The sequence below is a fragment of the Festucalex cinctus genome, chromosome 10 (genome assembly GCF_051991245.1).
Source record: "Festucalex cinctus isolate MCC-2025b chromosome 10, RoL_Fcin_1.0, whole genome shotgun sequence".
Classification (NCBI taxonomy): Eukaryota; Metazoa; Chordata; class Actinopteri; order Syngnathiformes; family Syngnathidae; genus Festucalex; species Festucalex cinctus.
In genome coordinates, this window is record NC_135420.1 from 24,118,637 (window position 1) to 24,145,343 (window position 26,707).

Here is a 26,707-nt window from a genome sequence, read left to right on the forward strand (position 1 = left end):
TCTTTTGATGAATGAAACAGGCGTCAAGTAGAGCATTAAACATTCTCACAACGCTTATTTATGGTCGCTTAAAAACAATACAACGCTAAGTGGACACTGGAGTCTTATTGCTTTGAATGCGCTCACTTGACATAACAACCTCTGCTGCCTTGCTATTTATTTGAACAAAAAGGGTCAGGTTTTTCTGTTTGAGTTCATCGGTTGTTTCCCTTGTGTAATTGACAAAGCGGATGCCAACATTCACTTTAGCTGCAACAAGGCTATAAATACACAAGCACAAGGCCAGGTGTGTTCTTGGATCTATGTATTTTTCATTGGCTCTGCGCTACCATTTTCAGGCTATGAGAGTATTACGGCCCAATCGGGTTTGTCCACAGCCAATCGGAGCAGGTCTCCATGGAGGTTCCATGGTCTATGGGGGAAAAAAAAAAACCCCAAAACAAAGCAAAACGTCTTAAATGTAGTTCACAAAAATAGCAGTAGCAACAGAAGAAAGGCCAGAAAGAAGCATCAATTCTTTGGTGATGAATTTTTGCTCAAGGCTTTCGGACAATTGTCATCTTTCAATACACATAAGTGGAACAATTAAAAGCCTTGCTCGTTTTATTCCTTATCTAACTGAATAAAAATACATTGCAATGTAATATTTTTGTGGATGATTCATAAAAACCTTGTACTGTACTTGAGAAATGATTTTAAAAGTTTTTGGTTGTAGGAAATGGTGAAGATACAAGTGATATCAAGTTTTGCCTCCTCGAGCAGCTTTTTTTTTTATTTTTTATTTTATTTTTATTTTTATTTTTTTGTAAGCCCGTTTTGCACGTCAATCCGATATTATACCAAGATGCGGTACCCATAAAATTGTCAAGTCAACTTTTTTGACAAAGCGAAAAGTGTCAATTTGTCTGCATTGATGAGTGAACTACTAAAACTATGACTCGGCTATAAAAAAAAAACAAACAAACAAAAAACATACCACTCAATGACAGTTCTAAAAAATGATCGATCAATCTTGCTCGTGTGTTTATTGCTTAAATGTTTGGTTGTTTTTTTAAATAAATTAAAAAATTCAAAATAAACAGAGATAATTGATTAATGGGAAATAAAATTCAGATTATTCCATTGCTCAATGGATAATTGGTAAAAAAAAAAAAAAAAATGACAGTCGTAATTTGTTTTAATGGGATTACAGTGTTCCCTCGTTTTCCGCGGGGGTTAGGTTCCAAAAAATACCCGCAATAAATGAAATCCGCGAAGTAGTTAGCTTTATGTTTTACAACTCTTATAAATGTTTTAAGGCTCTAAAATCCCCGACCGCACAATTTATACACTTTTCTCATTGAGGCATTTACATGTTCTCACATTTCTCTCTTGTTCAAACATTGACAATGTTCAAACCTTCATAAATTTTATAAAATGGGTATATTACTGCAAAAAAATATGCAAAATTGCACTTAAAAAAAAATCCGCGAGACCGCGAAAAGTGAGACGCGTTATAGCTAGGGAAGACTGTATAACATATTGCATTTTAATTAGAGTAAATTTTGTATCAAAAATATCTTTATACATTTTGTCAGTATATCAGAGTGTTGAAAGTGTATTGAGATACAGTATAATAAAAAAACATCGTATATTGGCACACCTTCGAAATAGGGCACAAAAAGTTTTTGCCATTTTTTTGTTTCTGTATTCGCTGCGCTTGTCGAAAAATAAACACCACTGTTTTGTTCCCTAACACGCGAACAAGTAAAAAGTTGAGAAAAAGTCTAGCTTGTCAGAAAATTATACTTGCAAAAAAAAAAAAAAAAAAAAAAAAGTGCGAAGGAGGCGGCCTGGATCACATCCAAACTGGCGCCCACCAGTAATTATGATGCGAGTACAAAGAAGAAGAAGAAGATGCGTGGCATCCTAAAGGGAAAAAGGGGGAGTGTAGGTGTAATAATTCCTATTCCTTCCTCGCCTTCCTCGGCTAGGAAGTTCAGAAAAAAAAAACATACCCACCCTCCCTCCTCCCTTTATTTTAAAAGAAGAGAAAAAACAACAACTGTCACGTTGACTGACGCCCATCGTGCGGAGCATCTGTGTTATATCCCACCGCCGCTGCCGTTGTTCCCTGTAGTATACGCTGCCATGTGGGAAACTGACACTGTCAATTTACGGGAACAAAAGGCTTCCTCAGCGAGAGCAACAAGCATCTTTTTGGGGGGCCCTGGAGACACCAAAAAAAAAAAAAAAAAAAAAAAAGAAGAAATAAAACAGAAATCATGACGCCCCCACTTTTACCTGCATCCAAAGCGAATGTAGGACATTCCCCGCACCAGAAATAGCAATTTCACTCACAATTATCTTTCTCAATTTATCCCCTGCAGTCAAAAGTTGCTGTTTAACTTTGTTTGCGTTGCACTTTAATGCGAACTTGGCGAAGAAAAAGCGACGAGCCGAGCGCGAGAGGGAAACTTTCGCCACCTGAGATTGGACAACGTAGACGAACAAACGACATATATTTTTTTTGTACTCGTCGTGTTGTTCACCAGCTTGATACTGAATGTGTGTTGCGTTGTTTCTTTCAGGTGCCGCATTGTGCAACAACTGCCATCAATTTCTGTTAAAAGTTTTGGTGAGTATTTTTTATTTTTTTTTCATTCGTTTGACTAGAATACCATTAGAATTTATTTCTTAGTAAATCCAAAATAATTAAGATAACTCAAGGTGGCAATCATGGTTCTCACAATATGATATTATCACAGTATTCTGTCATTTTTTTCAAGGTCCAAGTACATGAATACAAAACATGTTTATCAAAATAATTATTTTTCAACAGTTTTTACAAATTCTCTTGTTTTCCACCCTTCAAAAAAAGTTTAATATAATAACGTCCTTGAAGTTAAAAGACTTAACGTGGTGATGTTTTCTTTGAAATAAGGCTTTAAGATGCTCAGACTGTTCTTTCTCAATTCAATTGGAGTGCCACCATTATTAGTGTTAGAAGCACGTAACAACACAACACAATACTCGGCAGCGAATCGGCTACTGAGAGATAACAACTCATTCAATGAAGGATTAATTACTGTCCGTAATGCTGCCTTAATATACGCTAATTGATGCAAGCGGTTTGTTTTCAGTCGGAAGAAATGCCTTTCGTCGAAAGCAGGGCTGGGCAAAAAAAAAAAGTTTCAGCGCCGAATATGGCCCGTTGCGTTCTTTAATCCGGCCCACCATGTGTTTAAATAATCAAGAGTTCTGTAATACATTGGTGCCTTGACTTAGAAGTTTAATTCATTTGTGTCGGCGCACATAACTCACAACACTCGTATCTAAAATCGTGTCTGCAATATTAGTGATTTTTTTTGCTGAAGATAAAAAATATATGCATGTTAGTACATTTATATGCTCTATCTGCATGCGTTATGGTTGCTTGAATTCAAATATACCAAATATACTTACCACAATATTGTTGCTAATTTAGCTGATCTGTCTATGGCATTTTGTATTGTGTGATAGCATTAAGCATTTTCAGGAGTACTCAATTACTAAATTACATGATGTGTAATTCTCTTAGTTTATATTTAGGTTTTACCATAAACTTTAACTGGGAGTGGCAGCAAACGGCTTGAAGCAAGCGTTTGACCCCTTTTTTATTTATTTATTTATTTTATTTATTATTTATTTTTTTATTATTATTATTATTATTATTATTTTTTTTTTTCGAGGAATTGTTAGCTATCTGCTTATTAGGTCAAAAAGCAACATGCCAAAGGCCAAAGCTCTCTGATAAAATTTGAGGTGGCAACGTTCTCCTTCATGTTTTTGTAAATAAAATACAATTAAAACTGTCAGTCACCATTATTCGGAATATTTTGTGGTGCCAGTCAGGAAAAGGCGTTTTAAAGTGTGACAAATTGTCCTTGAAATCTTTTATCATCCCCGTGGATAATAAACACACAACGTGTTTTCCAAAGTGCGCGCACAAGCATTACTGTCGCTGAATATGAAAATGTCGAATATATATTTTTTGAAGAACAGATGGCCAGCTGCTGGTTGAACAGGTGCTCCAAGAGTGATTCTTTATTCTTCTGGTAATAACAAACCCGTGCGCTCTGTGTTTATGCATCTACTATAACACAATATGCGAAAAGGACATAACTAAAGTGATGCAGTGCTCTCTTTGTAACATTTGTTTGGACATGTTGTGGGTGGTGTACAACGTGATGTATATTTTATGTCATATTTTGGAGGGTTTGGTGACATTTAAGGGGCATGATTTTTTCATTGTCATCCATTATTGACGGCATGTTTTCGTTCTTTTTTTCTTTTTTTTTCTTTTTAAATGTCCTTCACTAACTTTTCAACCCTTGATGTGCTGTGGTGGTCATTTTTGCACTGTATTCAGAAAAAAAAAAAAACTCCCATAGGACAGCATGGAAATAATTAAACAGCTCCAGGGTCATAAAAAAAATGTCTAAAAATTGTTTTTAAAAATCAACCTTTTCAACATGTCTGTTAAAGTATTTATTTTCCTCTAGGTTATAAATGAAATTAGAATAATCTATACGGATGATTTTTAAAACATCCGAACGAGTATGATTCACACACAAATTCAAAAATAAATGTTCTAATTTTCCACTTAATCAATACATTTTTTTCCCCTGTGCAAAACAACAGAAATGTCATCTGTAGTATTTATTAGAAATATAGATAAACAGAAAAAGGTGGTAATTTTTAATTAAAAGTTATATTACCTTCTAGCATTGTAAAATGCAATTAAATTCTCTAAACAAAATACATTTTCAGATGCAAAGTACTACAAATCCATGTTTAGAATGTTACAGTTATCTACCTAAAAAAAGAAGACATTTTTAGTCAATTTAAAAACAATTGTTGTGATAAATTTAATTTACAAACACATTATATTCATCGTTTGGATTGTGAAGGCATTTATTTTTTAATCTTAAAATTACTATGCCAGATCACAGGAAACTATTAAAATTGATCTATTTATAGAAAAAATAAATCATTTCGAGCATAATTTATAAATAAAAAAGGAACATTTCCACATTTTCTGTGTTTTCGAGTGCGTAATAGATAAACGGTTCCAAATGCAAATTTTGTTTCCATTTTATATGAAAAAAAAAAATATATATTTTATCTGTACACAATAATGAAAACAACTTCTTTATGCAAGCAATAATGTGAAATTGTAAACACCACAAACCACTCTGCCTAAACTTTAATCACTGACAACTATTATTATACAAAAAGAACTACAAGTACACATCCACTACTGTGAAAGATGAACGGTATAAATGTGGCACAAAGTGGCTGTGAATGCTCTTCGTACAAAACAATTATGTTTTTCCCCTCCCTTCATTTCACACGCTTTGATAACCATCTATGTTCCTCCTCAAGAATACCGCTGCACCTCTTTCTGTAAAAAGCAGAGGAAAAAAAAAATGTGAGCAATTATGTAGTTAGGGCTAAACATAGTCGACTGTCATTGCATTCACCTCGCACCCGCTGACCCAGTCAAGTAAAAAGAAGAAGAAGAAAAAAAAACACATTAAAAAAAGTTACGCAAGTGACTGCGAGTTTCTTTTGACAGCCACGGTAATAACGAGCTCTGTTCTGAGCTTTAATGTGTTAAAACATCCACAGGAGCATCTCTGCATTCCTGCGGTTGCTCCTTCGAAAAATTTTGTGTGTGTGTGTGTGGGGGGGGGGGGGGGGGGGCGTAAACCGTGCCAGCGATGGATGCTTGTCGGTTTCGCCTCCTCACATTCCTGACGCTGAATTGGGGGCCAGATTTCTTCGTGCTGCCGTCCAAACCCTGGGATGAGTCGCCAGGCCGGCTGCCAACGTGAATTTCAAGAACGCACTATAGGATATTTAAACGTTTGAGATTGACGGAAGGGCTTGTTTGTTGATTGTGTTGAGAATATAAGTGCTTATGGAATTGTGTGATTGCTGCTTTCTTTGCCGGGTAAACATCTTTTCATAGATGTACTTTTAAGTCCCGCTTTCATTCGAGCGCGTCCTGGCGTTCTCTTTTGTAATCTTCTCCTACCTGTGAATTTATGCTTATGATCCGAGTGGCTCCTGAAAATTCACCCAAATAATGTTTTGATGGATAAGTGGAAGCTCTGCATTCAAATATCTTTGAAGTTGTCCAGAAGTCTGAATCCAAATTTCTCAAAAGATGCGCCAAATGATCTACTTTTAGCAAACTGCTGTTACAGGCCATGCAGAACCTCCTCATATATTGCAACAATTACGGAAAGCCTGCAAACCTGGCAAAACACTTTCCCCACATTTCTGCAAATCTCACATCCTCTCAAAATTTTGTTAATTCAGTAAGATTTGAACAAAAATTGTAAAACCTCTTCAAGATCGCTTAAGACCTCTCCAAATATCTTGAAACTTCAGCAAACCTTTTATCCTGCATGGCCATATTGTAGAACATCTTCAAATCCTGTAAGATCTCTGCAAATCTAACAAAACATCTGTAAATCCTGAGACTTCTGACAATACTATCAGACCTAGACAAAAATTTTCAAAATACCCGCAAATCCCACGAGACATCTCCAAATCCCGTTACATCTCTGTAAATCTCGCGCAATGTCTCCAAATCCAGCGAGGTATCTGCAAATTCTGCAAGACCTCCGCAAATCCCATGAATTGTCAACACACCCTGACAGACAAACATCTACAAATACCACAAGCCCCTTCCAAATATTACGGAACGTCTTCGGACCCTGCAAGACCTCTACAAATCTTCAAAAGGTCTACAAATCTCGAGACCTTTACTAATCTCACAAAAACTCTGTAAATTGCGCAAGATCTCAGCAAATCTTCAAAATGTCAACAAATCTCAAGACTACTAATCTCACAGAACTTTTTAAATTGTGCAAGACCTCAGCAAATCTTCAAAATGTCTACAAATCTCGACACTTACTAATCTCACAAAATCTCTGTAAATCACGCAACACCTCAGCAAATCTTGACAAACCTCTGCTAATCTTGGGAAATGTCTACAAATCGCACAAGATCTCTGCAAATCTTGTGAAAGCTTTGCAAATCCCGCAAGTATGGAGACTTTAGAGCTCAGTGAGCATTTTGAAGAATCAAGACCTGGTACAACACGCAAAGGATTTTTCAAATGGTTTCAACAAATTTTCAAACATAAAGATGCAAAATCAGGTATGCAACAGTTGTAGCTGTATTTTATCTGCTCTGACAATCTCAACATAGACCACCACACACATAAAAAATTCTTTCCCACTATCCAATCTCAAAATGAAGTCTTCTGAGGCAGAAATTTTACATGTTCTCTCCAAAATGAAGAAGAACAGAAACTCCCGGTTTTGCACCGATGTTTCAGAAGAAGACCAGAGGCGGAAGCGTTGTTGTCAAGAAAAATCTTTATTTAGGAAATAGCTCTTGGCGTCTGGGGAATTCACTTTTTTTTTTCTTTTTTTTTTTTAAACAAAAAACGAGAGGTAAGAGAGATATTTTTTTAACTGTCGCTTCCTTGTTCTTCAGTCAGGGTTACATTCCATTCACGTCACATTCCACAGAATGAAATGACTCGAAAGTTGACTGCTTAGATACCCACTTGAAGATTTTTGTTTGTAAATATTGAAAATGTTTAATATTCAAGATTGTCAGCCCGACTTGTTTGGACCTTGTTATCGGGACAAATCTACTCTTAACACACCTCAGATATAATGGCTTATAGGACAAGATAGTCAGGCATTCAACATCTTTGGTTGGAAAGGGGCCAAAACAGAGATCCCGATTATCTTTGTGTGGCCCCGGCCCAACTCAAGAACTTCACCTGAACCAGCATCAGACACAACGTCATGGAAAACCGCTGCAAATCTTGCACAACCTGTAAAAATTCCCAACGACTTCGGCATATTTCAAGCGACTTGAACTCTGTGAGCGCCTAATTGTCACTTAAATGACAGTTAAGAATGCTAAAATGTGATTATCACTTTGCCTGTGGCCAAGGATGTACTGGGCCCCAAATTCAGCCAGGGAATTTGAGATGGAGATTACATGCGACCGATGAACATTTTCTTTTTGTTCCTCCTGCCATGCGGCGAGGCCACAAAATGCTAACCAATGGGACAACAAAAGTGATTTTAAATTGATATCACACGTTTAAATGATATGAAAGTTGTTTGGAGCCATTGTTAGGAATGTCAAACAAATCCAGCTCGTCAGACTTGATTGCATTTGATTTATAGAGGTTCCATTGTACAGTCAACTGTGACATCATTTCAGCGTGTCACAGTTGTTAATAAGTCCACGACATGACGAGACGAGGTGGTCCAGAGCGGCTGTCGCGAATGAAACGTGCCACTATTTGCTCGTGACGCGCCGCCTCCGGTGTTCTCACATTCACCAGCGTCTGTTTAACAAAGCGTCCTGATTGCTCTGTTGCCGGCAACCGTGTGGGATTTGGCGCCTCATTAGCATCACATTTGGCACATTTGGGATAAGTGACGCAGGCAGTGCTGTGCCGCGCTGTCACAGGGGTAATCATCGTGTTGATTTTGTGTTTACTCTTTAGATTTAGTTGGATTATTCAGCATGAGATGTGGGGATAAAAAGGTGAATTTGGTTTTGAACTGACTCCGCTTTAAAAGGGTAAAAGTCTGGAGAGATCGCTGGAATTGATAGGGGCTGTGTTAAAGCACTTGGCAATGCTGGATGCTCTCACACGATATGTGTGTAAAACTTAGATTTCTGATAGATCGCTAAACCCAACCTAGGACACGCAGATTGGCCAATCACAGCGCAGCACAGAAAGCAAATATTTAATTTTTCCGGATATATATTTTTTAGAAGGGTAATTACACTATTCTTGTTTCCAAAACTCAATACAAACACCAATAAAAACAGGCTCTGTAAAGCTAAAGCTAGCCAGTATACTGGTTTTAATGGTGAACTATTGTATAGTTCCATACATTTTCCTATAGAAAGCTATGGTCATCCACGTTGTCATTTTTGAATCTCTCGCCCAAAATTTTGGTGTCATTTTTCAGATCATTTTTTTTTTGTCCACATCAAAGCGTATGTAGTAGGAATGGAAGAATGTTGATTTGTTGTAATTGTATTGTATTGCTGTTAATTTTTTCACGTTAGTGCTGTTGTCTTTCTGTAAAGCGCTTTGTAACAGCTCAGGCTGTTTGAAAGCGCTATATAAATAAACTTGACTTGACTTGACTTGTATTAACCGTAAAATAATGTCATGCTGATATTAGCTTAAAATGCTAGCGTTATGCATGAGGGTAGCGATTAGACGCCTAGTTGTTTGTATAAGGCCTTATGAATGTTTTTTTTTCTTGTTTTGTTACCGTAAACACAGAACGGGTGTTGACTTGGTAGTTGTTTTGCATGATTTCCTTGTGTCGCTTTGAAACATTGTATATGAGCTTCAAACGCAACCGCATGTTTTTGCGTCGAGGATCAGGGACTGTTTTGAGCAGGGAGCGAAGCGCGGGATAAAGCCTGAGCTGAGCCGCGATCATCATCATCATCATCCTCACTGAGGAAAGTGAGGAGGCGCGTAAAAAGGGGTAAATAAGACACGCTTAAGAATGGACAGATGTGATTAAGATAGGCCGCGGTGATTAAGAGGCTGATATAGATACCACTTCGATAAACAGCCTGAGCCGGGAGTCAATTAAAGTCCAAAGCGGGCCAAAAACAACTCGTTTAACTTTTCAATTAATCTCCTTTTTTGGGGGTAAAAATGCTGTGGAGTGAGCAGCGACGAGCCAAACAGCTGGAAGCTCCCAGCTCAAGGCCAAAACTCTGACCTCAACCTCCAGATGCTTTCAGGCAAACAAGATTTTTGTTTTTCTTCCGTCTTTGTCGCTTCTTTCACGCAGAATGTAGAAGAATAATGTTGGATAATGAGCCACATGCTGCTTCACCATATCTAAAGGAAAGTATATTACATGATCACGTGTCAACCTGTTCTGACGGGGTTGTTTTGTTGCGTTTTTGTTTAGCAACGCCAACTGGCGTCAGATTGTTTGAGGGGCGGATTAAACCTGACTAAACCTTGCGTCGGGGCCCGCAGCGATCGACATCTCTCCAAGTGCTCGCCTTCTGCGGATAACAAGTTAAAAAAAATAAATAAATAAAGTCCACATTTTAACATCCGTCATGGCAGAAAAGCAGCCAAGTAAGAATCCACAGGCAGCTTGGTGGTTCAGGAAAAGGTTAGCTCAAGTATTCAGGTGGGTTTAACAGTGATGCAATGTAATCTCTGCTACAATACAGTACACTGATGAAACAAATCTAATAAAATGACTTTTTTTTTTTTTTTTTTTTACCCTTTCGTTTGCCCTCCAAAATCAGATGCTTGTGAAGTTCAAGTTAAAAAAAAAAACAAAAAGAAAGAGAAAAGAACCCCGTGGTGAGCTTAGCCGCATGCTATTGTGTGCAAAAGGCAGTATGAGGAAACCTTGGCGCACTGTGACATGATGGAAGTTTTTTTCAGGGTGCCTAGAGCTCCTCATTGTTATGTGTCGGCCGTATTGCGCTTCTTTCTCCGAGAAGGGCTGGAGAAATCGGCCACGCGGCTGCCAACTTTCCCAAGAACAAGTTCAAGTATGCAGTAATAAGTCGAGGCAAGCGGATAAATCAACCTCCGCCTCTTTCATCAGGCCACATTGAGATAACGTGGACGCGATTGCTATTCGGGAGATAAAGAAGTTCTTAAAGTTGTCTGAGGACGGTGGTATTGATGTGCGGCGGCCATGTGACGTTCCTACGTTTCTTTTGTCTTCTTCGGTTCACGTTTTCTTTCTTACTTCGTTCGTTTTCTGTTATGGTCCAAGTATCCTTAGTTCATCTTTTCCTCTTTAGTTTGCATTTGTCTTCTCTGGTTTGGATCTACTTTGTCCAGTTGTCTTCTTAGACAGTTTGCGACATTCTCTGTTCGTCTTCCTTGGTTTGCATCGTCCTCTTTCTCTTCTCTGTTTGTCGTCGTCTATGATTTGTTTTTCATTCCTCATTTGTCTTATCTGGTTTGTCTTTTTTTTTTGCCAGTTGTCTTGCATCTTCTTTGTCCTTTTGTTTGCCTACTGTTGTAATCGCTTTCTGTCACTGTTTGTCTTCTGCGTTTCCCCTCTTCTCTACCTGTTATTCTCATTCATCTCAGTGTTTCTCAATTCCGGTCCTCAGGAAGCCAGCCTGTTTTCCATGTCTCCCAATTCCCAATGCAGCTGATTCCAATGACAGCTAATCAGCCAGCTCTGGAGAAGCCTGATAACGATCCTCACCTGTGTTGCAATTGGGAGACATGGAAAACGGGCTGGCTAGGGGGGGCTGACGACCGGAATTGAGAAACACTGATCTAGATCATTCTCTGGGAATTAAATTGGTGGCAACTGGACTGTTCTGCCCACTTTCAACAACACCTATTTTAGCCTCTAACAAATAAGCAAACAACACTTTTGGCTTTTGACGTGCTTCCTTAGCAATTACAACTGAATGGAATATTAACTCATTCGCTGCCATTGACGACTATAGACGTCAAAGATCCTTTTTTTTTTTTTACTGGATTGGCAGGGAATGAGTTAACAAGGGTGGTTTCATCCACCACAACTGTTGTTGTTGGTCAGAGGCCTCTCTAGTGCATCTTAACAACTGTCGTTTTGAATCCCATTACCATGATGCCATTCGTGGATGGGGCGTGCCTCTAACTTGGGTATAAACTGTTGGGTTTCCACACCAACACTCGGGCTAGAGCTGTCCTATTTAGTCTAATCGAGACAACCACAACACTTGATGTCCGTTCATTTCTTTCTTCATTTTTTTTGCCCACTGATTCTTCTACTTCAGTGTGCGGCTTCCTTTACTGTTTGTTTGTCTTCCACGGTTGGCATCACTTTTAGTCACCTTCTACTGGTTACCAATTTCTTCTTTCTCCATTTTTCTTCTCTGATTTGTGTCTCCTTTCTCGCTTGTCTTCTTTGCTTTCCTTCTTCCTCCATTTCTCTTCTCTAGTTTGCATCTTCTACGGTTTGTGTCGTCTTCCTCTGTCTTCTGCCTTTTGAGTCATTTTCTATTGTGCAAAAGACAGTATGAGGAAACCTTGGCGTACTGTGACATGATGGAAGTTTTTTTTTTTTTTTTCCATCGGGCCTAGAGCTGCTCATTGTTAAGTGTATGATGTATTCTTCTTTCTCAGAGAAGGACTGCGGAAATCGGCCTAACTCTTGCCGGTTTCCCCCCAAGAACAAGTTCACGTATGTGCCGTAAAGTCGTAATAAGTCACGACGAGTGGATAAATCAACTTCAGCCTCTTTCATCAGGTGCCATTTGAGATAACTGAAGCGCTGCACTGTTGCTATGTGGAAGATAAAGAGGCTCTTAAAGTCATCTGTAGACAAAGTGCTATTGACGAGCGGCTGCTATGCGGCCTTGCCAGGGAGGACGGGATTACATGATCGAGCCAAAACCTGATACAAGTCTGAATAGACTGCGTATTGACATCGGAAACAAAACCTCAGCTATTGTTGTCTCCAAACATTGGAGACATCAACTCTCTAATTGCCAGTGATAATAGTTTGTGTCATTAGGCAAACTGTAGTGGCTTTTTCGCAGCATATGGCTGAGAAGAAATCCAGAAATCCACACTAATCCCGTCAGTCTTGTACAGTGCACTCAGCATGGGGATTATACGTTCCCACTTTCCCCATGTTTGCCTCCTTAGCTTTGCATTGAGCCGAGCTCCCTTTCAGCAAATGTTCTTGTTGAGCTGCGTGGAAGTTGACGTCGCGCGTAGCATCTGGTCAGCGGGCGTAGTTAAAAAGGAAAAACTTGTTTTCCACTACTTTGGCTTGAAAACTGCTTAACAGTAAATAAACAGCAAAGCTCTCCCCCGTAAATAAGAAGTAATGAAGGCGATTTTTGTGTAATACTTACAAACATTAGGTGTGTAACGGTGTGCCAGAAATTTCAGTTCGGTAAATAGTATACCTTGCTTACAAGGTCATAGAACTGTGCAATTAACCAAAATTCAATTACAATTTCAAATATTATACTCCACATCCGCAATTACAAAATCATCCTAATCATAAAAAAAGATTAATACTATTTAGTTTAGTTTTTTTTTAAAATACATTTTCACCTTTTTAAATTTTAAAATAACTTAATACGTTTTGTTTCATCCAAAAGGAACTTGAATGATTAGTGTTTCAAAGAATTTTGTCTTAATATTTTTTTATTATTGTTTTTTACGTTGAAACATTTTCTTGTTGTGTATTTAAAAAAAAAAACTGTACAGTGCACATGCTGCACTCCAACTTCAAGTTTTTGCCAACATGAATGAAAGAATGAATGAATGAATAAAGTTTGGTCCAAAAGGAACTTACATAATTAGTGTTATTTTTTAAATTGGTGTTAATGTTTTTAAATGGTAAAACATTTTCTTGTTTTGTCCCAAAAAATAATCGTTTGAATAATCGTGATTTCAGTTATTTGCCAAAGTAATCGTGATTATTATTTTTTTCCATAATCAAGCAGCCGTACAAGGTCACATTCGGTAAACGGGAAAATATTAAATGATGTACAGTATATGACGAAATAAACAAAATACAAACTACAAAATTATTCAGTAAATCAGTTTTTGAAATAAACAAAATTATGCAATGAAATTGGTACATCTTAATTTCCTTGTGAATAGAAAATAAATATCTTCTAAATTTGATTTGATTAGCTTTGTTAACAACCCTGCCAAATTTGAATGATTAAGAAATCACCAAATATATGAAACGAGGCTTCAAAAATGTAAAAATATATTGGTTTTCACTGCTTTCCACACACTTTATCTCCATTTTTCTTCTGATTCGCATCTTCGTCTTTCTGCATTTGTTTGTTGTCGCACGAGAAGCCAAAAGACAACCGCAGCTCAGCTCTTACATGCATCAGTAAATATGATAAATCTTCAAACGGTAATAGTAATCGTCTAAATTTTCATCCTGCTTGATTTATAAACAGTTTCATCCCTCGTGCATTTACTTTCCTAAAGCGGTCCACTGTGCTTTGATGCGCAGCACAACATTTGAGTGTTCGACTTGTTTAGCTTGAAGCTCTCATCGTTGGTCTTTGCATCCCAAAATGTCAATGGGCTGTTTTTTTGTTTTTTTCTCTCCCATATTTTATTATTTTTTTGCCTGAAGAGAGCTGAAAATTAAATTCAAACGTGTTAATCCGGAGATGACAGCGGTGACAATGACGGGACATTATTCAAATATTGCCGGCGGCTACATGTGTTAAGGCAGTGGGGGGGGTTAGGTGGCAAATAAGCAAATCAGCGCTTTGGCTTGGGAAGAGGTTTCTGGCAAAGACGAAAAACAGTAAAGCCTATCTGGAAGGGAGCAACATTGCCTTGAATTGATTAAACGTCACATCAAACCAGTGTTAATTGCTCTCATCTGACAGGGATTGTGTTGTCCTGGAGCTTGTTATTAGCACTACCGCATGACTTTTATTCTTCTATCTTACCTGCATGCTAATGTCTCTAACTTTGAAAAGCAACATGAAATTTGGTAGGCATGTTTATCAGGGGTAGATTCATAATAAAAAAAAAAAAAAAAAGTCTTGAGAAGCCAATCTTGAAAGTATACAGGAAGTCAGTTCAAAGTTTGTTTCAAGTGGCTATTTTGGGGTCAATTTCCTTCAAAAATGCTCTCATCTGATAGATTTTTTGTCTAGAAAAGTACAAAGCAGATGGGTTAGGCTAAATTGTGAAACAATTACGTATTTGTTATTGGGTATGGGAGAAGCATGTCTGAAATTTGCTGACTCACTATAAAACGGCTAACTAATATCTCCACGTTTGGGGGAAAAAAAAAATCAGACCCTGAAGCAAGCATGAAATTTGGTAGTGCTGTCAAAATGAATCGATTAATTGGCAAGCAATCGATTATCAAATTAATTGCCGACTATTTTAATAATCAAGTCATCGATTGGAGCCATTTTTTGTTTTATTTAAAATGGTCAAAATCCTCTGATTTCAGGGTAAAAATTCTTTTGTAATACATTTTAATGCAAACTTAAAATGAATTCGATTAGTCAATTAATCGACTGATTAATCGATTTAAAAAATAATCGATGGCGACAGCACTTGATGTCTATCTGGAGTAGAACCATGAAAAAAAGTCTGAAGGATCCATGCCCAAAAAGATACAGGAGATTCCCATTTTGAATTGAAGTCAAGTCAAGTCAAGTCAAGTCAAGTCATCTTTATTTATATAGCGCTTTCACACAGTCTTAATTGCCACAAAGCCTGTACACTCGACAGATGCGATGTTTTCATCACTGCATGTTGGTGAAACATGCCGAAGAAGTTTGATGACCCACCGTAAAACAAACAAACAAACAAACAAACTCATGACTGGAACAGACTGGTCAAAGTTCAGTGTAACCCCGAGTAAAACTTTCTCAAAAGTCTTGTTTTGAAGCCAAATAGAACAAGTTGCAGGTTATGAATTTGTGTCACGAGAGGTGTGGCCTTCATTTCCAGCCTTTCATGCTTTGCGCACCTGAATGTTTGGCATGCTAATCAGACGACTCATATTGATTTGCGGATGCCTGGGTTTGTTTGTTGTCGGCGTGGCGTTCCTGCCTTTAAAAGAAGAGCGCAATCCTCGGCGGAGGCTCGCGGGTTTTGCGACGTGATATATTTACAGCTGTCACTCAGCGACCTCCCGAGACGCGAGCGGGATCGACTCCCGAGACGCGGCGCACTTATCAAGGAGCGAGCTGAGCAAGCCCGTCCCGTTTTTCTTTTTGATTCCTCCCCCGCCGACGCCGGCTGTCAGTCAGCGTTAAAGTCACGTTCGGCGTATTTACAGGAACAAGTTTTTGCTCCGCGCGCCGTCATTAGGGAGCAAAGGCCAACTTGAACTCGTATTCAACATTGTGAGCATTTCGTCAAGTTTTAGCGATTATTTGGTGTGCTAGAACATAATTGAATTAAGAAAAACAACAATGTGATTCATTGTAAGCTTTTTTTTTTTGCACATTATTCTACAGTTCCAAAAATTACAAATACATACAATAAAACTTTTCACATGTTGATGTAGTTGATGCATTATCCCTTGGTGAATAATAAATAGTGGCCAGTGTAGTTCTACTGAGGTATTTTATGCATTTATGCTGTTTTATAATATGAACCAATTGAATTAACTGAACAAGAAGCGGAAACATTTTTGCGGCTTGGACTACAGTCAAAAACGCAAGTTAATTGATTTAAAAAAAAAAAAAAATGTGATTTGGTGTAATCAAATAAAATTGTCAGATTAAATAAAGAAACAAGTTACATGGATTACAGGAAATGGAATGGATGGATCATGACTAAATTGAAATATCGAGTTGTCACATTCTAATACAAAATAAGTAATCATAATTATATACAAAATAATACTAAGTAACAAAAAATAATAATAATAAAAAATTGGAGATGTTATTTGGACATGCTGAAATATGTAATTGTCTAATGATGACCAATAATTAATTTTCTAACATATATATATATATATATATATATTTTTTGTTTTTTGTTAAGTTGACAAAAAAAAAAACTTTCTGCAGTTTTTTTGGGGGGGAAAACACTATACAGTACAAACAATAAAACAATTATCATACTCAAACATTTTTGTGATTGTCAATTTGTGTCTGTGTAGAAAGTATTTTGTCTTTGAGGTTCGGATAAAAAGAAAAAATGGCCAAATACATGCTTTTTATTGGACAGCAGCAAAAACACAGTATTAATACTTATTATTATAATAATTTATAATAAGATGCAATTACATTGTTGTAGCTGCGTAGGAATTACATTTTTAAATATATTTAATAAAAGGAAATGACATTAAATCTATTAGTTTAACTATTTAGATCAAGTATATTTCAATTGAAAAATGTGGCTGTTATCACATTGGCACAAAAAACTATTGTAAAATCTTGCAAATAAAAAAAGTGTGTGTCTGTGTGTTATGTCTTTGTAAGATTCACAGTTTGCAATCAGATTTGGAATGCTTATCCGTCACAATAGCTAACGGGGGGACAAACGTGTATTTGTGTGTTTATGGTTTGATTAACCTTCTCGTTATCCTTTTGTGTAATTAGCTTCATTATGCGGCGGGCTTTAGCGGATAAACCTTATCACATCTCTTGCTCTCTCGCTGCTGGGAGCTCCTTGTTTCTTTAAAAAAAAACAATTAGCGTTAGCATGTCGCTTCAAGTTCAGCCCTTTTGTGTTTGTATGTGTGTGTGGCTACAGCTACAAAAAAGTAAAGTGGTATCACAAGTTTTGTTGTTGTTTTTTCACACTTGCTTTGGACGCTGTAAAAAGGTGACGCTAGCCGGCGGCTGGCTCTCGTCGGCGTTGTCGAGGCCGCTTTGTGTTAGCCGTTCGCTAATTCAGCTCACACGTGGGTGACTGTGTGCAGGTGTCGCAGGTGAAGCGTGTCACAAATTGCCAGGCGGGCTTGTCGTCACGGCTTCTTCTTCTCCCCCCCCCACCCCGAGGAGGTGTTGGAAAGTTAGAAGAGCTCCATTCAAGTAGACACACGTAGCGTCAAGGTAACGTCAATGTGCTATCAACAAAACAAATGTATAGAACATTCAAAGCAATGCATGCACAAAGTTCAAAATTATTGATACCACACACCAGAGGTATGAAAAAAAATAATGAGCAATGAATAATGAACAATTTTACATAAAAAAATAATAAATAAAATAAATAAATAAATTAATAACAAATATAAATCCATATTTAAAAAATGTTTGAAGGTTAGTTATGTTTTTCCCATTTTTAATACATATATTAATATATTTTAAATATATTTATAAAAGAAAGAAATGAATGAATAAATAAATATCAAATACTTACAAAAACATTTAATAAATGTTTGAAGATTAGTTAATGTTTTTTTTTCTGTTTTACTCATTTATATGAATATATTTTTAAAATTGTACTTTTGTTCCTAACCATATCATATTCTCAAGGAACATATTTTTATTTAAAATATGTATATATAGGGGTAAAAAAGAACCTACTTCTACAGTAAAAGTGCTTTAAAAAAATTCTAGCTAGAATATTTTATGTTGTATTTATTTATTTTTTTTAAATACGTAATGACATTTTTTATGCTTGAGGTGGAATTACCGAGACCTCTGACTGCGTGCAGTCTTAAGCATATGCCTAATCCCCACCCAACATGTTTAGGGATAAGTACTTTTAAAAATGATTTAATAGGAGTCAAGATGTCTTTTCTTGCTCACACTGATATACGGCGACATGCAAATATATATATATATATATATATATATATTTTTTTTTTTTAGGTCATGTGGCGTACAGGCTATAAAAGGGAAGTGGTCATTGACACCGATCTCATACTTCTCATACCGTTTTACTCTTATCGTTTCGAGGTTTCCCCTTGTCCTTTCCGACCAACTGGTGCATGTTGCTAGAGGAACATATGCAAATATAGTGGGAATGCAGACTGTTTTCGAAGACAGTTTCAAGTTGCCTCTTGAACACCATCATTGTTGGAATGCTGAAAACATCCCACATATGTTATTCGGATTTTTATTCTCCTCACTTTTTTTTTTTTTTTTGCCGAGAAACAACTCTTACTTGCTTAAAAAATTCACGCCTTCCGGGGTATATGTGGCCGGACTCCACATTACTTACAGTACTCACACAATTTAACGTTAACAATCAACTTTTCCCCATTCATTTTCAATGGCACTGACATTGGACTTTTTCTAAGTCCCACTTTCCACGCCCACTTGCTTACATACAACTGATCATCATTACCAGCTCTGTGATACTGCTCAGTGGAGCACTTTGTTAATTAAGTGGGCTGTCCACTAACCAGGAGGTCCCGGGTTCGAATCCCACCTCTGACTGTACATTGCAAATGCGTCAAATGGCAACTGAAATGATTAAATGCTTGTTGGCTTTCATCAGATGGCTATTTTTAAAATATAATTTGAACAAGGCAAATTAGCGCAGTCATTAGAGCAACTGCTTCCCCGATGGAGAACCTGGCTTCAAACCCCGCTTTTTAGTACATTCAATGGTTTGGTACCAACTGACTATCGTATCAGGAAATGGATTATAATTTCTCTGAAATTATTAAATCCCACTTTAGACAGAATTGCAGTTCAAGTTTTCCTTTTTATTCATCTATCTTTCAACTTCAATGAAAACTTTTGTGATTTCAATTTACTTTATAAGCATTCAGCTATTAGCATTCAGCTTAGCATTCCCACGCAATTTCTCCAGAAATTGCACTTAGTCTCGTTGTTCCATAAAATCCACATACATGTACCTGGTCTGTTTTGAGATGCATGGTGCATGATTCGGCGGTGGAAGCATAAACGGTTCTTGGGAATGTTTCAAGCTTCCTTCTTGAACTCTATTCCTTCTGTGCCAGAAAAAAAAATACATTTACAAGTGTCACAGTTTTAAAATTATCACCATTTTCCATGTACCCGTCCAAAAGATTGCCATTTTAAAATATTTTTCTCGATTTTTTTTTTTTTTTTTTTTTTTTTTTTTTTTTTTTTTTTTTTTTTTTTGTATTGTTGTCAAAGTATATGCAAGGTTTGCAATGTAATGTTTTCAGTAGCTATGTTTCAGAACACCGTGTTTGACTTCGCCGGTGGTCTGACACTGTTCTTGCCTCGCCTCTATTAAACTTTTAACAACCATAAGACGTCCCGAACAGCTCGCCGTTCTTTCATTAAATCGCCACGACAGTCAGCTGTGGAAAGTCCCTCCTCTAAATCTTCCCGATCCACGGCGACCACTTGAACCCTTTGCCCTTCGCGGCTTTTCTAAAGACTCGTCGGGCGGCACGGCGTCGAGAAATGCGGGAAAAACGTCAAGTGTGCGTTGCTGTTTGTGTAATGTCGCGTTAACCCGCTCAGCCATTCAGGCGTATCCGAGGCGGCCGCCGCTGCCGCCATGGTCTCGCTCGCTAGATGGGAGCGTTGAATTTTTTAGAGCTTCCCGCTCGCCTGGCTGAGCGGCCCCACGCGCTTGTTGCGTCACCCAACGTAATTGCTAATCCCGGTCATCCCCCCCCTCACAGCCCGTTGAGGCGGTATGACGATGGTGTCTGTTTTAAGTGATGTTTTGATTGGTGCCTAGCCGAGCGAGCTAACTCTACTCCCAGGACAGAAACACAAGTTATTTTGGGATGGGGGGGGCCGTATATGTTCATCGGTATGACAGCAACCCATCTAGTCGTCGCCTTAGCAACGTCCCGCGAAAGGAATTTGGCTGGCAGTTTCACGTCTGTTTCTTGAAGACTTGCTAGAAAGCGCGTCGTGCCCAAAAGAAAAATGTTTGACAGCGTACCAGAGCGTCTCTGTTTGATGGCTTCCATGGCGGCCATGAAAGATTAATGCGGCGGAGAAACACCTGCAGGGAGTGAGTTCCTCAACGACAAGCGGGAGGAAAAAAAAAAAAAGCAAAGTCGGCGGCTAAAACGTGGTGGCGAGGCTAACCGCAGTGAAAATGTGGCCTTTTTTGTTAGTTAATTCCCATCGAGAGGACATCAGGCAATTAATCTGTCATCTGCAATAGAGGTTAATTGATTGATTGATTGGTGCTTGAGACAAAAAAAGAGTTACCGTATTTTCCGCACTATAAGGCGCACAGCATTATAAAGCGCACCTTCAATGAATGACATTTTAAAACTTTTTCCATCTATAAGGCGCTACAGTAGAGGCTGGGGTTACGTTATTCATCCATTAGATGGTGCTGCGCTAAAGGGGATGTCAAAAAAACAGTCAGATAGGTCAGTCAAACTTTATTAATAGATTACAAACCAGCTTTCCGTCAACTCCATTCACTCCCAAAATGAATAAACAGCTGTTTTATTATTTTCTCTGAGGTAAAGTATTAGTATTAGCTAGCGATCCAAGATGGCGGGATCTTCTACGCATGCGCGTCACCGATCGTGCAGGGTCACCGATAGCGTCTTGACAGCGAGACCTGTTGTGGCTCAATATTGATCCATATATAAGGCGCACTGGATTATGGTCAGCTTTTGAAAAAATTGAAGGCTTTTAGGTGCGCCTTACAGTCGTGAAAATACGGTACGTTGTGTAGCCTGTACTTTTTATATCGCCTTATTGTCATTAGTGTCAACATGTAGCGCAATGTTGTCAAGCATCCACGCCATCCACATCTCACGTGCTCCATCTTTTAATGCAATCTTCCTCGGACATGCCTCCATTAGCGCGTCTCCAGATAAGGCAACTTTTAACGAGTCTGACCTCTAAAAGTTGAACGCCATGTAGCTCGTGCTAACTAACAGGAATCACGGGTTCGGAAAATATTCCGTCGAAGCAGGAGATTGTTTAATGCGGCATTGTGCTGTTTGATTAACCGGAAAACCAGCCGTGAAATTGTTGTTAATCGTCGCCAGTAAGAGGCACGTACGTATCTCGCAACCTTTATACGCCCTGTCGTCAGCTTGGTGCGTCGTTAAAAACATGACACTTTCCACAAGCGCTCCTGTCAAGGAGATTGACAATGAGAGCTGTTCCTAATATTTAGTCTGTTATAGTTGAAACTAGGGTCAGCGATATGGCCATAAAATAAAATCGGTTTTTCCCCATTATAATTGATTGTTTTCCCCTTTGATTAAAAAAAAAAAATACATACATACCAGTTAGATTATTACAACTTTTGCTTTGGATTCTCTCCACACCACACAGCATTAACTGTATCAGAATATACAATTTTCCACATTCCCCAAATTCCCACATTTTTTCTGTATTCCACATTTTCCATGGCAACATAGTAAGCATAATGTGCTTATGTCTTATGTCATCACATTTCTCCTCTTTGCCATCACTAGTAATCTAATGCACACTTTCGTGCATGTATTTTCTTTTTTTGTTGTCAGTTTTTTTTAATTTATTTATTTATTTATTTATTTTTATAAAAGATACCACTATGGCCATCATCCAGAGCTGGACTGGCCATCTGGCATACAGGGCAGATGCCCGGTTGGCTGGCGTCTTTTGGGGGGCCAATGCAGTGATTTTTAAGTTATAATTTTACTTCATTTTACCCCAAAAGACTGCCCCACAGTTGAGGGACCAGCCCATTAATCCATTTTGAATATAGACAGCAAACTGAACCAACTTCAGTCAATATCAGTGGCAGAACAATGTGTTAGACAGGTATGGTGGATTTATTTATTTTTTGTGCCAGTCCAGCCCTGCCGCCGTCACGTCATTTGTTAGCTTTTTGGCACAGACGGATGTCTGGATCGCAAGCGTACCCGATGCGCATGTTAGCACCCGGTAAGCACAAAACGACGACACGCTGCGATTGTACACGTTGCGATCAAAGCGCGGCGCCGTGTATTGTGTGCGGCGTGTGGTGCGTTGAATGTGTCGCACGCCTCAGATCATTTTCCTTTTCCTTCACTCGCTTTTGTTTTTTGTTTTTTTTTGTTTTGTTTGTGAAAGGCGTGAAAGGACAGGTGGGTGTGAGACATCCCGCGTCAAACGTGAGGAGCCGGGTTTTCAGCTGATATTAAAAGATGATTGTGCGTGGGCCCGAGCCAGCCGCAGCCGGGATAAGAAAACGGAAAGGGAAGGGAAGGGATGGGAAGGAGGGGGAGGAGGATGGCAGGAATTTTGGCGTGTGAATAGTTGAAATAGTTGATGTGATTTGTGGTTAAAAAGGCTTCTTGTTGTAGACACTTGTTTTATTTCTTTGCTGTTTTGCTATGACAGATAGCAACACAGTCAACACACTTTTTACCTTTTTAACATAAAAAATATCTGCTCACCCCTGTTCAAATGCGATTTATTTATATGAAAAATTAAACCAAGAAGTTATTTTACAAACATTGTGACTTATAACCTGTACCACCCAAATGATTTATGCATTTATTTATTTTTAATCTTGTCGAAAGGGGAAGTGGAACAAATGACTGAGATGATGGGGTTGCACAAGTGTGAGCACCCTCTCATAATTGGGGATGTGGCTGTGTTCAGAACACATTCAAACTCATTAAATGGGAGTCGGCACATATTTACTTGCCACCATTTCAAGTGCCTCTAATTAACCACAGATAAAGTTCAGATGTTGTAATAGATTTTTCTTGACATTTTTGTTTACTTTACATTGCTTTAGTTACATAGTTACTTGTTTACGGTTACTTATTAACCACCTTGGGATGTGTCAAGTTCAAACGCACGTCAAGTGGGATTCGGCACACAACTGCCACCATTTAAATAGCCTCTAATCAACCTCAAATAAAGTTAAGATGTTCTGATGCTTAACTCATTCACTCCCGGCTATTTTCACCGAAGCAACCCCCCTCGCTCCCGGCTGTTTTACTGGATTTGGACTGATTTTTGCAAGGCCCACAGAATATTGTGTTCTGTTACTATAAAAACATGGAATCTACCAAAAGAAAGATTAGAGTCTCGTCTTTCAACAGGAAACAAATCTGTTACCATTTTGCAGCAGTTAGCATCAGACTATAGCTAAGTTTCACAATTATTCTCAAACATGTTGAAAACACTGGGGAAAAAGAGCTTGTTGCAACATAGCCCTGGCTGATATCTTATACTCTTCTGCCACTTGCTGGCCATTTTTGTTAATAACTACTATTGCTTTAAGTGACTTCTTCAGGTCAGAAACTGCATCAAAGCCTTCTGCATGCACTAGCATAAAAAAAACAAAACAACAACAACGTATAAATATGCTTTTGGGAGTGAAGGACAAAGTATTAAAAAAACGTATTTATAGGTTTTTGGGTTTGAATGAGTTAACTTTCTTGAGTTACGTCAGTTAACTGCGTTACAGTTACTTAGCTACAGTTACTAAGACACTTTTGCTCCGTTACTTAGTTACTGTTGCAGTTAGACATTTAGATTTGCTCGTTAGCATTAGCACAGCAACAGTAGTATAATTGTAGGAAAAAAAACATATTACCGTAGTAGTAAATGAGAACTAACTGCTTTATGTTAGCAAATAGCTAGCAAAATAACGCTCGCTGGTATCTCTGGGCCTTTGCCGTTAATTCTTACTTCATTTTCTTAATGTCTGTATTAATGATTAGGGCTAACTCGCTATACTGCATTGTTGTTGACCTCTTTCTCGCCGTCGCTTGTTAGCATTATCTTAGCAACTGTAGTTCAGCAGCAGTAGCTTAGCAACAGTATCCTAGCGAAAGTTCAATTAAGGATGAATGACAAGCAAGATTGCTTGAGAAGTGCGTCAAAACAAAAACTAAGACCAGTGGTTACAGCAACATTGCAGCATTTTTCAATATGTTTTTATTTCATTTTTTTTTTTACTCTTGTTGTTGTGTTGAGTGCGCTTTTGTTTTTCATCTGATTTGTGGGCTTTGTAGCTCAAGAAAAAGAGCAACAAAAGGTTCGGCACTTCAAAGTCATGTTGATAGTTTTCTTGTTCCAGACTTTTGGACACATTAAAAGGTGTCAAGATCACAAGATCACTACTTGCTTCCGCTTGTCTTCACTGACTAAAAAGTTCACTTGGGTCTCACACCTTCCTAATTACTGGGAGTGGGGAGTGAAGAATATGTGGTATGGAAAAACTAAACATTCGCTAATGATGACATAGAGGAAAATATTTATTGTGACAGGCTTTCACTTTATCTAATAAGATCCAACTTTGTGTCATAGCATTACGGTTTTATTCTTCCACCCATCAATTTACTTATTTTTTTTATCTTATTTTTTTTACTTAAAATTACAATATTTTTTCTTCAAATAGACAACTATTCTTTGTTTCTTTGTTAAAAAATAAAAAATAAATATATATATATATATATATATATATATATATATATATATATATATATATATATATATGAGAGAGAGAGAGAGAGTATAATATTCAGATTTATTCTTGCTTGCAAGATTACAACTTTATTCTCTAAAATATACACGACATTTTATGAAAATAAAATATTTCTGAAGGTATACAACTGTTTTTCCTCAAACATACATTAGTCTTTATAATTATATTTCCTAAAAAAATATGAATATTTTTCTCAAAGAGCTACGTCTTTATTCTTAAGATAATGAAATTAAAAAAAAAACAAAAAAAACAAACTATTTTTCGAAGATACTTCATTGTTGTAAGTCAATTACTTTTTCTCAAAATTTCACTCCCCCCCCGCCCCCCCCAAATGGACGACTTTAAAAAAAAATTAAAATAAGGGATCAGTGGTAGAGTGGTCACCTCGCAAACCCTGAGGTTGTGGGTTCGATCCCAGGCCAGTGTGCGTACGTCGACGTAGCCTTGAACAAGATACTGAACCCCCCAGTTGCTCCTGATGTTGCGTCATCAGTAGACGAATGAGTAGTCAGAATGTAAAGCGCTTTGAGGGTCTTGTAAGTTGGAAAAGTGCTATATAAATGCCCCAACCAAGCCCCAATGTTATACTCGTCCCTAAAGGATGATTTTCTTTTCTGTCAACTCACCAGAAGCATGTGGAACGCAGGCAACAGTGGCGACGGCGGTCATGTGGCTGCCAGGATGGAGACCACGCCGTCGCCGGGCAGCGCTAGCATCTCCGTATCGCAGCAGCAGGCGCCCAAAAAGTTTGCCCCGGTGGTGGCGCCCAAGCCCAAATTCAACCCATACAAGCACGCCACTGACCCGGATCCAGCAGGTAATCACATCATAACATGGGCTATTTATATGGAATTTGGGGACATGGCTATCATAGCCCAAAAAAAGTCTCAAGGACCCAAGCTCAAAATTGAATAGGTTGGCCATTTTTTGGGTTGAAGAAGCCGCGTCGGGGTGTTCTCCACGGCTCGTAAGTTCGAAAAACTCAGCCCCTGGCTCATTCATTGCCACTAGCAGCTTTAATTTACTTATCTAGAACTCCACCTAATCCACTTGGATAACACAAGAGGCTGTTCACCTGCTGTCACATTTCTGCTCATGCAAATGTGGGCTCGCACCGTTGCACAATCGCGTTAGCCAGGCCAATGTGAAAAACAGGGCTTAGTACAATATTAGTCCCGGTGACACAGGCGGATCCATAAAGGACACCCCGGATGGAGATAAGCAATTAAGAGCGCTCGTCGCTTAAAGCAGCCCATTAGGATTCCTTGTTGAGCGAGCAGCCTCTTGAAGCTAATTGCTCAATAAAGAGAGTGGAAGCGTCGCGATTAAGGAGCTCTTCCCGCTGCTTCTTCTCTCAATTAGCGCTCGCAGCTTCAAAGCCCGCTGACGTCAAAATGGACGCCGTCGCATGCACGGCACAGACGGGGAAAAGTCACAGACGCATGACGTCTTGTTCCAGTAGGTGATGAGTGACAGCGACAAATGCAAACGTTATGTATGATTTTTTATTGTTGTGCATAGTTTATATAATTTATTCATAATTAAATGTGTATTTCATATAATAATTACGATAGATTTGTTTTAAATAACTTTAGTTTTTTTTTTATTTTGCTAAAAATCTTTTGGGAAAGTAACAGTATGTAAAAAGAAATGTGAAAATGATAAATATAAAATGAGTAAAAAAAAAAAAAAAAAGATGATGAAGATGTTGAGATATGTGGCCATTGTTGGGTAGCCACAACGGTTTAAAAATGTGTAAAAATAATAAATATAAAATAAAGCTAGTTAAAGAGAAATAAAAAC

At 38.1% G+C, this 26,707-nt stretch overlaps 1 protein-coding gene across 7 annotated transcripts in view; it reads left to right on the forward strand.

The window, feature by feature from the left end:
• Positions 1-26,707, forward strand: part of lpp (LIM domain containing preferred translocation partner in lipoma) — a 138,690-nt gene that overhangs the window by 40,979 nt on the left and 71,004 nt on the right. For 4 of the 7 annotated variants that reach the window (XM_077534291.1, XM_077534289.1, XM_077534290.1 and 1 more), the window contains 3 exons: positions 2,571-2,617; positions 17,475-17,607; positions 25,534-25,721. In XM_077534291.1, coding sequence (XP_077390417.1) covers positions 25,538-25,721 — 184 coding nt within the window. In that variant the 5' untranslated portion in view covers positions 2,571-2,617; positions 17,475-17,607; positions 25,534-25,537. The remainder of the gene's footprint in view (positions 1-2,570; positions 2,618-17,474; positions 17,608-25,533; positions 25,722-26,707) is intronic. The other 3 variants (XM_077534294.1, XM_077534293.1, XM_077534295.1) reach the window with 1 other exon arrangement.